This window comes from Ruditapes philippinarum, unplaced genomic scaffold, assembly GCF_026571515.1.
Source record: "Ruditapes philippinarum isolate M1 unplaced genomic scaffold, ASM2657151v2 ctg1349_1_1_1_1, whole genome shotgun sequence".
Taxonomy (NCBI): Eukaryota; Metazoa; Mollusca; class Bivalvia; order Venerida; family Veneridae; genus Ruditapes; species Ruditapes philippinarum.
This window is the reverse complement of record NW_026852031.1, coordinates 409179-423725: the sequence shown is the minus strand read 5'-3', so window position 1 is coordinate 423725 and position 14547 is coordinate 409179. Positions and strand designations below refer to the sequence as shown.

At 31.3% G+C, this 14547-nt stretch overlaps 1 protein-coding gene across 4 annotated transcripts in view; it reads left to right on the top strand.

Annotated features, from left to right (window-relative positions):
- LOC132747409 (protein Smaug homolog 1-like) overlaps nt 1-14547 on the top strand; it is a 51827-nt gene that overhangs the window by 16848 nt on the left and 20432 nt on the right. For 3 of the 4 annotated variants that reach the window (XM_060736801.1, XM_060736793.1, XM_060736785.1), the window contains exons 3-5: nt 3198-3848; nt 9322-9630; nt 12261-12370. In XM_060736801.1, the coding sequence (XP_060592784.1) occupies nt 3198-3848; nt 9322-9630; nt 12261-12370 (1070 nt within the window). The remainder of the gene's footprint in view (nt 1-3197; nt 3849-9321; nt 9631-12260; nt 12371-14547) is intronic. The other variant, XM_060736810.1, reaches the window with a different exon arrangement.

Below are 14547 nucleotides of genomic sequence, written 5' to 3'. Positions count from 1 at the left end.
ATGCTTGAAGCGTTTATTTATTCAGGCTACATATTTTGTTTCTCAATATTCCATTAAAGGGATCAAAGAATCTAACAATTTTTAAATATATACATGTATAACTATAACAGCATGGTTATAACAGAACAGCACTGTTGTACAATGTATAGGGAAATTGTCAGAATTAAATGCATAATTCTGTCAGTACATCCAATAAAATACATAAAAAACTACCATGGTAATTCTGTTAATGAAATTTAGAATTTTATTTTATTAAAACACTAAACATGTTCAGTGATTTTTCTCGCTTAATTGGGAAGAGGCCTTAGCCTCTTGATTTTGGGAAAAATTATTGCTAAAATTGCTAATTTGGGAAGAAAAAAGCAGGTTTATGTTCAGATTTTTGGGAAAACTGCATGATATTAAAGAAAATTTCAATTGGGAAGAGGCCCTTTTTCGGAGTCTGTTATATAAGTAGGAAAATCACTGATGTTACATGTGTGAAATGTAAATGATAAAGATGTGAAATACGAGGTTAAATATTTAGCCCAAAATTCCTTACCTGTTTTAGATTTTCGAAAATTTGAAGGGATATTATTTCATTATTTGAGGGCTTTAGTAATGTGGGTTGTTTTTTTTTCTGAAAAATTCTTAGGTTGTGGTACACATACTAGGTTCCAATTATTTGCAGGTCCCAAAGTGCCAAATGTTGTTTTCAAAAATTCCAATGTTAAAAATAATAAATAGATAAAAAAATTATATAAATTGATAATAAATTGTAAGTAATGCTCAGAAGTTTGAAATCATTAGTGATTTTTATCATTGAATAAAATTTAAAATGTTACTTAAGGCTATTGCCTGCAACTGATTGTGACCCATGTGACTTGTGCAGACAAAGGTCAGTTTGTGCCGTCTGATCATGGTCTGCACTGGTTGCTTTTCAGCCAATACATATTTTGAAATTTCCCCCTAGAAATGATAAATGGTTTTGTCCAGATTGAAAGATGGGCAAGTTCATTTAAGATATTTAGTGTGGTAAGGGTTAATTAACTCAGTATATACAAGCCTTTGATCTAGAAAAAAATGCTAATTTTTTCCTCCTATACAGTATGTTGTCACTTTCTGTGATATGCTTCTAAAAAAATTTGATTATTAAATGTCAAATTTAATTCTTATTTTATATTTACAGGTTATTATAATTCTAATAGTTTGATTCTTCAAGTTTTATTTACTCTTTAGTTACATTTCCTTTATACTTTTTCAATAGATTGCCTGTTTGTTCAAACAAAACTGTGACAAATTAACATAAAATCCATTACATTGCAAGTATATGTTACTGACCTATACACTAAATATTGATAAGGATTTCTATAAATGGAATTGAAAGAGCTACATTTAGGCTAAAAGTGATAAAAAGTCTAAAGTAAACTTGCTGTTCATATTTACTCAGTGTTGACTTAATAGAAAAATGTTTGGCAAAGTTTTGCACCTAGCTATATTAAGATTTTTTTTCTTAAAATAAAGATTTTTTTTGATAATAAAATAAAGATTACTCTTGTAGAAATAGTTTGAATTTTAATCCAAATGTTAGATTCCTGGAATTTACTTTTATGTATAGAAAGAACAACAGAACTTATGGACAAAACAAGCATTAGGGGCATGAAACTTTGCTTTTTTGCCCCATAAGTCTTTTACCAAAATAGCCAGATCATGGGAAGTTAGTTTATGAATAAAGGCTTGTTCATAGAATTTTTTTTCAGGTTTTGGTTGAAGTTTTTTTCTCAGGAAGATATCATTTAAAATGGTTTCATTGATCCCATATTTCCCTGACTGAAGTAAGCCTACCCAGTCTAAAACCAGCTGTTTGTTGGTTACAAAAATAAGTAAGGTCAGGGGTCAGTAAAATAGATTCTTTCAGTTGAATATTTTTTTACAGTTGGATAATAGAAAATATTGAGATAATGTCATCACTTACATACTTGTGGCTGATATTGATATAATTTCCTTACATTGTTCACATATTTATTACTTTCATAATAAATTAATATCAAGATGACATGTAATGTCATTGTGTGTATACAATGTATATATATATATAAATATAAGTAACAGTATCATTTAACTGAAAACAAAAAAAAACAACAACAGAAAATGTAATCAATATAACATACAAAACTAAACCAAAAACAGTGTATTGTTAGGTACTGAAGTTTGATCATTAAAACACTCTATGTACCATGCTAAATTTCTTAAAATTATTTTATGCACTTGTCTATCTTTCAATGAGGACAAAACCTTAAATCATTTTGAGGCAAATTTAAAATACCGGTATGTACTGACTTAATAATGAGGGGCAGATCTTGATCAGGCATCTGGTCTGGGTCAGCACTGGTTGTATTAGTAGATTCACTGGCCTGGCATCAGCTGGCAAAGGGTTAGTAAAACTAGTGGGATATGAGGATACATTTAGTCAATATAAGATGAGAAAATGCATTACTTGTCATTATAAATATTCTTTGTCCCAAAGAAGAAAAATCAGAGTAATATACAAAATCTATTAAATAAAATATATCAGTAATATTAATTAATGTCAAATTAAGACACTATAGAGTATGTTGTACTGGAGGTGAGTGTGCTACTGAACTTATAGGAGAATTACAGCCATAATAACTTTCAACATGTGCTAGGCTGTGAATATTGAGATATTGTTTTCCTGGAATGTAACTTACAGTAATTCCCCTGTCATTACCAATATAGCAGGCATAACATGTGAATAATGCCTGCATCTTGTAGCAGATATAATGCTCAAATTCTGGCTAATAAAACACGGGGTCCTTGTGGATTATTGGTTGTTATTATAATAATATTGTCTGATATATTCCGTGCTGATTATCCCACATCATTCCATGCTGATTAACTGATTAATTTTGTATAGACGTGTGCTATTCATTATCTGATATTATAGTTATAGGATCCTAGAGATGAGACAATCTCTTATATCTATAGGAAAAAATTCAATTGAACGATATACATCATTGTACTTTAATATCATTAAATATAACAATATTTGTTTGCTTTTTTTGTTACAAAAGGTATATCAAATAATGTTGGAAAGTGAAATTTCAAATTTGTATATTTTAAGTTTCTTCAAACGGAACAGAACATATATTTTTCAAACTTATGACATTGTTGTGATGAATGGCTCTCTTATATTTCAGGATACATTTGCAATCTTCAACAAGAACCAAAGGAAAAGGCAATTCAGGAACTACTGATACACCTTCCATTACTTCACTCGGGAAACGCTCAAGCCAAAAACGAGTACCTTAACCTTATTCCCCATATCCTTTCTCATTCCATTGAAAATGGCGTCTTTATTGAAGAAAGTCGTCAACTATTGTCTTATTCTCTCATACATCCTGCCATTACCTGTGAGGAAAGGTCAAAGTTCAACATGTGGCTGGGCCACCTGGACGAACGGTTTAGTAATAGTCAGTTTCATTCACCTTCACAACAGACTCAAGGTCAACCTGATGACATTCAAGGTCAGGTGCCTTTTTCACATCAGCCTGAGAGCGGGAACTCGTTACGGACAAATGTGACTCTTACAAAGACAAATTCTATAGGAAATGCACAAATAAATGGCTGGAATAGCAGTGTATTTCAGTCTAGTGAATCACTAAATTTAAATGGCCTTGATGGACATGGTCAGACTGGAAGTCATCTTAATATCCATGGTAACGGAAGACATCAAGCTGGTCAACACTTACAAACAAGTGTAAGCGGTATATCTGGTCATATGCCACTACAGGCCACCCTGTCTGCCCCACCTAACTTCAATACCATCATGCCACCAACCTCACTTACATGTAAGTACCTTTATTTAACATCCCTTTATTATATTTGTTTATATTTGTTAATATGCACACTTAATGCAGTTTCACTATTGAAGATTTATCAAGTTACATTTCAAGGGAAGGAAAAACTGGTTTATTGCTATGGTTGCAATTTTTTTTATAAACTTTTTTTTTAAATGCATCATAAAGTTTTATCATAAAGTGTTCATAATTTCAAGATGTTATCTTTAAACAGCGAACTGTTTATAAAATATATAATAATTATATCTTGTCATTGAAAATATATTGGAGTTGTTATGGATGCTACTAACTTTACAATACCTCCAAAAGATTTACCTTCAGTTGTTTGATAATGGTACAGCTGTAAATTATATAATTAAAAAAAATATATTACATGTTTAGGTTTTATTATTTATTTATTTTTGGTATTGATAAATAATCATGATACAGAATGTAAATTAATATATAGAGGATATTTGTTTAGTTCAGTGTAAGATCGAAATATATGTCACCGAGTGAGCAGCAAAAGGTATATTTCACGAGTGGCGCAGCCACGAGTGAAATATGAACTTTTGATGTTCACAAGGTGAAATATATTTCGATCTTACACTAAACTAAACAAATTTTCTTTTTATTATATGCATTGAAACGTTTTAAAAAGACATTATACCTAATACTGAATGAAAAGCGCGCCAAATAATAATAGAACGTGACGTCATTTACGACGTCACGTCATTAAGTTGGTACCCAGTACTGTGCACGCTGGTATTTCACTGAAACAAAGTAAGGGGCTTAAATTCAAAACAGTGAAATTATCAAAAAAAGTAAGGGGCTTAAATTCAAAACAGTGAAATTATCAAAGTGGTAATTTCACTGTTTCAAACAGTGAAATTACCAGTTTTATATCACTGATATATTTCTATAAACCACCGAAAAGCATGTAATAAAATTCACTTATCTGCACCCATCATTTTTCCTGGTACAGTTCTGTTAACAAAAGGACAAATGGTTGTTATTGTGGCATTCCTTCCATCAAAGCTGTAAATCATACCTGTGTTATTTAATTTAATTAGTGTGAGAAATTCTATATTAAGCATGTAATGTTTAATTTTGTGGGAAAACTGTCATGAATCTCTATGATCGTGACTTGTGGATAGGTCATACTGTATAAACTAACAAAATGTTTTTTGTGTTCAAATCTTTCATTTGTTTGTCTAGAGATTGTAATGTTAATCTGTTTTATTGTGTAGGTTTTAACAAATATACAGGTCAATCATCGGTCATAAAACCAGTAAATCCTACCATGATGTAAAAATATTTATTGATCACTTCTTAAATAATAAATGATTTCAAAGTTTTATAACCTTGATAATACAGTATTAAATTTTATTAACTCTGATGTTTATGTAGGTCACAGGTCGTGATGGTTTAATTTCTCCATATGTTTATACATATTGTATATATAATTATGTTAGATATACATGTATATTTATTTATCTCATATTATTGCAAAATGATGATTTTCTTAAAACGAGTTGGAAGTGAAGAAATCAAAACCAGACTTTAAATGACTTATTTTAGTGTTGAGATCAAAATAGTCACAGGTTAAAGTCACTGACCACTAATATCATGTTATCCTCAGATGAGCAACTTTGGAGCCAGAGGCCTCCTTAAGGCTCCTTGTTCATGATTTTACTGATGTTTGATTTGTAAGGTAAAGAACAGGAAGTTGCCAGCCTGTAGACATTTGGTTTTTGTCCTTAGGTTCTATTGGTCTTTGTCTCTTGAGAGAATTTTATTCTTCTTTTCTTGAGAGAATTTTATTCTTCTTTTTTCTAAGATTCTATTTGTGGCTCTTCTATATTAAGGTTTTACAGAGTTCAGTACTATTGGACTCTGTCCCAAATTTATATTAGTTTCTGTCCAAAGATTCTATTGGTCTCTGTCCCAATCTTCCAAAAACAGGATACTTTTGAAGGCTGCTTTTTGCAAAGTAAGTTATGCACATGAGCATTGTCACAATTGAATTTTTGTGCAGCAAAAATTGCCTTAAATTTCCCCTACTAGGGAAAACAAAGTGAAAATTCTCCATCCTACAGGCTCCCAAAACAGAATGAGAGCGATGACCTTGGAGGAAATAATTAGGTTTATATTTCATGAAAAGTAACTGGTTAACAAGAAGAATGTCTCTCACTCAATATTAAACCAGTGATTATATAGCTAATTAACTTGTGAGAAGTCTTAATTTACTACAACTGTATATCCTATATACGTCTGACAGACTGTATTAATTACACTAGTATATATAGATTACAAAACAATACATGTTAACCTCATTACATACACAGTCTTCGCCTTAATTTTTTATCAGCACTAGCCCAGTCGGGCTAGCAGCTTACAAATTTCACTAGCCCGAAAACATTTTAACTAGCCCGAACCAAAATGATATTTTTTGCATACATTTTGTACAAAAATAACACTTTCTAAATGTTTTATATACCATTTAACATTATTAAAATATCAACTAATCAACTTTTCTTCCTTTCATTATTTAAATAAGAAGAGTTTAAACTACATATGAAAAGAAGATATTTTGATATTTCTGTGGCATTGTCCACAGACACTGAAAAAAATTGTTTAAAAACTGAAAATACTCTTCTCCTTGTTTACTACAACCATGTCGGCTGATACATGCTTTGACAACATATTTATCTTCCTTTTCGTATTACTTTTTTTTTTTTTTTTTGGTGTGTTCCTTTTTGGCTTAGTGCCTTCAAAATACAAGAGAAAAGACATATTGCGAAGCATGAGATGACGCCTAATAAATGTCTAACAATCAATATTTCATAAGCGTTTTAAGTTCAATAAAGCTGCAAATAGTTTATAGGGCCAAGGTGGTTTACCCATCAAAATCTAGAGTAAAATGAAAATTCTGGGGTAAAATTAATAAAAAGAATTTGCATTGTTTTGTTATCAAATTTCATTGCCTTCTAAAAAGTTCCTTTCTTTACATAAATCAGACTGACTTATATAATAAAATATTGATTCAATGTGAAATAATACAAAACTTGCTCTGTTAAGGCAGGCTTTCCTAGACTAGTACACATCAAATTAATGACAAGACTCATTTTTTTGTTGCTGACATGTTGTTGTTTGAATGTGTCACATTCTTTTAAAATCAGCTACATGGTCAGCATGAGGCTTTATTCATACTCTATTTCTACAGACTACATTTTAGTGCTGTTCTTTGGTTTTGATTATTTATAATTGAAATTAGAATTGATGAAAAATAAATATAATAGAATTAAAACTTTTATACACAAAGAATTAGTCTTTGAGGAAATTGTCCGTAACTGTAAACTTGGTACGAAAATATTGAGTACAAAACTGCAGATGGCAAGGGAGAAATATGTTTTCCAATAACTAAAGTGGCAACTACAACATTTTTCTTTATATATTATAATATATGTCTAAACAAATTGAATATTAGGTTAAGTCCTACGATGATAACACCAAATTTAACTTTATCAATAATTTCATTTCAGAAACTCCCAAGAGTTACCTTCCCTTTTTACTCGATGTCACTTCCTGCTACTTTCGTTTTCAACTTACAGCAGTGTTGACAATAGTACTTTTAGTTTTCCATCCAATACAGCAGAAATATATTGTATTTTCATTAAGCCAAAAAATTGCTATCTGGAGCTCTGCATATTTCCAACATTTTCTTAATTTGGATATGAAAAAAGCCCTCGACCAGACGGGCTACCTGCTTGGAATTTTCACTCGACCATCCGCAAATTTACTCGACTCGGTCGTCGGTCGAGTGGGTTAAGTCGAAGACTGCATACATGTACAATGATCTAGTTATATTTAGATTAATGTTGTGATATATATATTACCTAATATCTAGACTATATTAAATAATTTAATATTATTATATAGTATTTTATATTATGATAATATTTTCCTCATTAATTAAGATACAAGTCTATAATTATGAAAGAACAAGTATAATGTATTGATAATTTACAGGCTCAACCAACAATTGGCATGTTTTATAATCTGTATTATATTATTTCATTGTATGTAGTTCTGATATTTTCTGTACACATTTATAAATATAACATAAGTTTAATACTGACTATTGTAATGAAATATTATGTGTTAAATAGACAAGAGGGTACAGTGATTTAACTTAACTTTGTTGGCATGAAATTTTGTGTTTTTGTCAAAACAGGGACATTTTCATGGGTGCATTAATTTGTGGTCTTGCTGTATACAAAACTGGGGTAGCCCAATATTGACCTATTTTCAATGTGACATTATACTATTTAGTTTATTTGGACAAATTATATAAATCAAGATACCAGTATGCCTGCTGACATGTATCAGTTAACTAACTGTACATGCTCTAGTAGCTTACTTTTTTCAGTTATTTGCCAGTCATCGAATGGGTTTGAAAGTTTGAACCCTTGGTGTTTTAAATTCATTTTACCAAATAAGAGTGGCCATTTCTTTGTAAGGTGTTGTGCTTTAAGGAAGTGTTACATAAAATGAAGTGATTATTTTCATATAATTTCATCTCCATGGTGCACTTTTCCTCTGTCTAAGGGCCCTGACATCATTCCCCTTGAAGTGAAAAAAGCACTGGACATGTTTAAAACTTATTTATACATGTAAATTATTAGATATTGTAGAATTTTAGGACATAAATCAGAATAAACGAACAAACATGCAGGGTTATGATTGTTAAAGTACCTCTTGGTATTACTATTGCAGGTATCACTGCACATTTGCAGTCCATATATTTTAATTTTTTTTCGAAAGAATTTATGTTTAATTCATACTATTTTTATGGTTTATAAATGTGAAAACCAGCTTGAAAAAATGACATATTACTGTTATACAAGAACATTACACAGATATATGAGAATTGTAATTTTGAATTTTAAGATGTTAAATATTTTACACATACTAAGATTAGATTATATGATTGTATCACAGGAAATAAGGCAGTCTTATAACCATTTGTTTAATTCTGATAAAACACAATAAATGACCAGTGTTTATTGGCCTATACTTGTACAGATTAAAGTAGGTATTTAAGAGATACAATTCACCTGTAAATAGCGAGGGTAAATATTACCATAGCTAATCTTGTGTACTTGTGAGACATGGTAAATAAATCACCATTAAAATCTAATGTCAACTGTCCATGTAGAGGTAGATCTGACGCACTTGTGTCACGATTTGAGAAACTGGATAGCTGGCTTAACTGGTTTCATACAAACACAATGTTTGCATTTGTAAGTTAATGTCCCACTCACCCTTACAGCATTGCTATGTGCTCATTTTAGCAGCTATTATTACTGCTATAAAACAGAATTGTAATTAAGATAATGTGAGATATAGTAAGAGAACAATTAATTCATAAAGTAGACAAATGTGCGAGTTCTTATTATATTGACACTTTGATTATTTTCAGCAGTTAGTCAACAAAACCAGGCCGTCCCAGCCCAGCCAGCAACTCATCATGCACCTTTACGACGAATGCACTCATGTGCCCCACCTAACAGCCTGCCTATAAACAATTCCTCTGTCTCAGAATGGCTGAAATCTAACGATGCCCATTTAATGCACGGTCCTGGTAGACCAGGATCTGTTTTGTCCGACCACGCACCACTGTCTCCACAGAGTAGTACAGCATCATCCGGTAGTGGTAGTGATGAACATAGGGAAGACGGTCCTCACCCGGTCAGAAATACATTCATGGAGGAGGGCAGCGGCATGAGAGGTTAGCTCAAATATTTTGTTTTTTTATGTTTATACTGGAATTTTCTCTCGTCACATTACTGTTTCTTATAGAACTTCGTGTGTTGGAACCAGAATGTCATCATGTTTTCATTATATCAGCACATATTTTGTTATAAATGTCACAGTAGGTAATGATTTACTTATATCTGTAAGAAGATAAGAAATTAAAACAGTGAAAATTTGTTCAAATTTGTTTAATTGATCAAATCTAACTTATATATACTTTATAGTAGTGAGATTTAACAGTGAGTGTGGTAATAAAGTTAAATCAATATACGTTATTTTACCACCTACATTATTTACAGAGCTATGATGAAGTGTTATCATGGTAGCCTAGGGACACAAAGTTATGCCCCGCGCAGTGACGGACATACATACTTTACTTTATTACTCACCTTCTTAATTAATGAAGCAGTTAGTTAAATGCCAAGAACAACCAACTGTTTGTTTTGTTTTGTTTTTAAAGGTTTGGTTAATTATGTAACATTTCATCATAAGTTTTAATTAGATATGTTGATATGTTTTTTATGTCTAGATTTTTTTTTAAACAGTTTGATACAGCTATTAAAGGTTAACTTGACTTCACCTAAGGCATGTTTTTGGTATTTAAATTGATAAACATTATTCATAAAACATAATTATGCATTACAATGATATAAGAAAACAATACACTGGTTCCTCGTACATGTTTATATATGATATGTTCCCTGCTATAATACAAAATATAATATCATGTTTCAGTTAGATATTCTTCTTGCGATGACTTTGAATTTTGGTAGTTGTTATCAGGCACCTGCAGAATGGCTGATATTTGTCAAGTTTTGAATCACCAACTTTTCTCATAAAGAATAACCGTAGATTAAAGAATGTGTGTACAGTTACTATAATAGTATATGAATTTTTTTTCTGAATGGAATGTGACTGTGGAGTGTTAATGTATAGACTTGCTGGTGTTTCTAGTTATAATTTTAAAATTTATTTTTATCTTTTTAAGGCATAAGAAAATATTGCCTTCACATCACCAGGGCTCGAATTTAACACTCGCAAACTCGCAAAATGCTAGTTGAAAAATGATTTTGCGAGTTAGATTTATGACTACTCGCAATTTTTTGCGAGTTGAAGAAAAAATTGAATACGCTCGTCAGGAAAATCTGAAATATAAATGGGGCGTAATATTCGCAGGTAGCCGAGATATAAACTATGCCCGCACTTGCTGTCTGGTTTACATTTTCTATACCTTAACCTCGCTTAAAAAAGTACACAAATTTAAACCAGTCCAAATGTCATTTTGTCCGTGTAAATCAAGCGTGATCTGAATAAAATGTCTAAACAAAAAATAACGAACTTCTTCCCACTTACTGAAGCAAATGTGTCTTCCGATAACAATACTCCGAGTACAGAAGATGATTCACAGTCTATCAAAAGAAAGACAATCAGACCTTCAGTTAAAAAGGTTAAAAATTGGGAGAAAGAACTGCATGTCAGTCTTACGTACTAACTCAATGACGATGGAAATGTTGCCAAAATATTTTGCGCCGATTGTTGTGCGCATAATCCTGACCAGACATCGTCGGTATGGCGACAATATTGCATTATTATTTTTTTTACATGTAGATTGATATTTGATAAGAATCCCTGTTCCCTAAATCAAGTTTTTGAGTAGAAAGTTACGTTGCTGATTCGTACCACGGGCAGTTCGAACTCGTCCAAATAAATTACAATTTTAAACAATTTTTGAATTAAAAAATCATTGTCGTAAAAAGTGCTAGTTGAATTCAGTTTTTGCTAGTTAAAAATTTGTCCACTAGCAAATTGCTAGTGACCAAAAAAGTTAAATTCGAGCCATGCATCACTGAATTTAAGCTGTCTATAAAAGAAATAAAAAATCCCGATTTTCTTTCAGAAGGCAAACATTTAAGTTTGTATTTTTTACATGTAATTTATATGATTATCGCTTTAATATATTCTTATTATCATAAACTATTAAATTACACCAATGTGTATTTTGTATAAGATAAATGTATTAAAAACTGCTGAATGTGTGATCCTTGAATGATTTAATTTTGATATATTGATCATCATGGCATGTAGTGGTAATATCATATATCAACATTTTCAAATATAAAACTCAACCTCTCTATACTTTGATAAACAAGCAAACTTTTAAACTTGTGCCAATGTGGTAAATTTTAATTTGAAAACAATGTGTTTGTTTGTAAGTCATGTTATTCTTGTTTATAGTGCATTTATTTATCTCACTTGTATTATATATATTTGGTTTGTATATTTGGTTTGTTGGCACCTTATATGGACCTGTAACATGAGATAGTGTTTAAAGCTGGCAAGGCCAGTAATGACTTCAAAAATCAAATTGATGAGTGCCTAATACTAAAATCAGTTGGTTCCATGTTGAAATTACCAGCTTTGATTATCACAAATGTAAACAAAATTTTCTTTCTCATGTTTTCAGCATTTGTTCTATGATAGAGCAGAGTTTTTGGCATTGACAATATCAGTGCCAACTGATATATTTAATTAATTTGTTGATCCTTTTGTTTCCCATGTTCAGTTTGGTTTGTCTGCTAAATATAAACTTTATGTATATTTCAGATGTTCCTCTTTGGTTGAAGAGCCTAAGATTACACAAGTATGCCTACCTGTTCCAGCAAATGACATATGAGGAAATGATGAGTATCAATGAAGACTGGTTAACACATCAGGTATGTACATGTATGTTTACACAACACGTATGTACATGTATGTTAACACATCAGATATGTACATGTATGTTAACCATCACATATGTACATGTATGTTAACACATCAGGTGTGTACATGTATGTTAACACATCACTGATGTGTTAACATATATGTACATACCTGATCATCAGGTATGTACATATATGTTAACACATCAGGTATGTACATGTATGTTTACATGACACATATGTACATGTATGTTAACACATCAGGTATGTACATGTATGTTAACACATCAGGTATGTACATTTGTACATGTATGTTAACATATCAGGTATGTACATGTGTGTAAACACGTCAGGTATGTACATGTGTGTTAACACATCACTGATGTGTTAACATATATGTACATACCTGATCATCAGGTATGTACATATATGTTAACACATTGGGTATGTACATGTATGTTTACACGACACATATCTACATGTATGTTAACACATCAGGTATGTACATGTATGTTAACACATCAGGTATGTACATTTGTACATGTATGTTAACATATCAGGTATGTACATGTGTGTTAACACATCAGGTATGTACATATATGTTAACACATCAGGTATGTACATATATATTAACACATCATGAATAACATGTTGTCTTGTTATTATGTACATGAGCTACAGATTTGAACATATTTCCTGATCTGTTTTAGAAGATTGTAGGACATATAACTCTCTATATAAAGCATTGCTCACTGACAACTTTATGTGTGTCAGGTGTACTTAAACAAGATATATGAACAGACAGACAGACCGGGGATAGAGGTAGCATAGGGGGAGGTAGTTAAAAGATGGAGAATGGCAGTGCTTTCAGTATTAAAATGGCTTTTGAAATACCATACTTCAGATTATAAGAAAGAGTAAGAGAAATGATGTGTAACTAATTTACTATTCATGAAATACGATCATTAGTTGAACAGGCGGCTAGTGATTAATAATTCACAAGTTCTGGGTGTGCAAGTTGCAGCATAATTACATCTCAAAGAAAATAGTTCTGATTTGTTACAACAGAGAAAATTTTCTCTAGGAATGATTCTTATAATGCCAAGGTAAAGGTAGATATGGGAAAGTAATTAAGTTTCTATTATGACATACAAAAGCTGACTTGAAAAATCAACCTATACATTACCTGTGAAAGTACGAAGTTAATTATATGTGCTTATTTTTACTGTGTAAATTTGTCAATAATTGGACAGTATTTATAGGCATGCATTTCATGTTGTAAGCTCTTGTGTGTTATTGGCCACTAAATGTAGTTTTGTCACATTTTGATTGAGATTAACTTTACAGAAATGTCACGAGTTTGGCATTGTCACAACACCTATTCTATTACTTTAAACCATATATATAAAGTAAGTTGAGTTTAAACAGGTTGTCATTGAAGTACATTAAAAATCTCCATGTTTTAATGTTAATCATGATTAGCAGGAGATGACTTGGGGATGCTGGGGAGTTTCTTAGAAACAAATATTTTATTAAGTTAGATAAAGAGTATTTCATAACTACTGGGTCAAGAGATATTATATTGGCTTCATGACAAATTGTAAGGTTTATCCTGAGACAATGAAAATGGTAACATTTGTGATTTTATCATCTTGATATGATACTTGTAAATGTCACAGATTGTCAGATGCTAATGTATTGTACACTTTTGTTGTACACAATATCATAGAAACTGATTACACTATTTCAGGTGTGATAACAAATTTTGTTTTTCGTAATTTAAGCAGTTTCTTACAGAGAAAAATGTTTTTTCTCATGTAAGCATTCATCTATATTTATCACAAAGTTAGAAGCGTCTGTGACGAAGTGGTTACAGTTACTGATTTCAAATCATTTTCTCAAGCTACTTTTGGGTTTGACACCCATCAAGGACTATGAGGGCTCAGACCAGGGACGGGCACCTGAGGATTTTCTGTATTTAAATTAATTGATTGTTTGTTGGGTTTAATTTGTTTAGTCACACCAAGACTGTCAAGGTCACATGGCAACTTTCCAGCTCAGCTGGTGATGAAATCCTTTAGGTGCCCTTTTGTTATGTTTATGTTTACCACAGGCGTAAGTGGGCACCTAAACTCAAACCTTTACTGTATTGCTATGTCTAACATGACCAAACACAACAATCTCACATC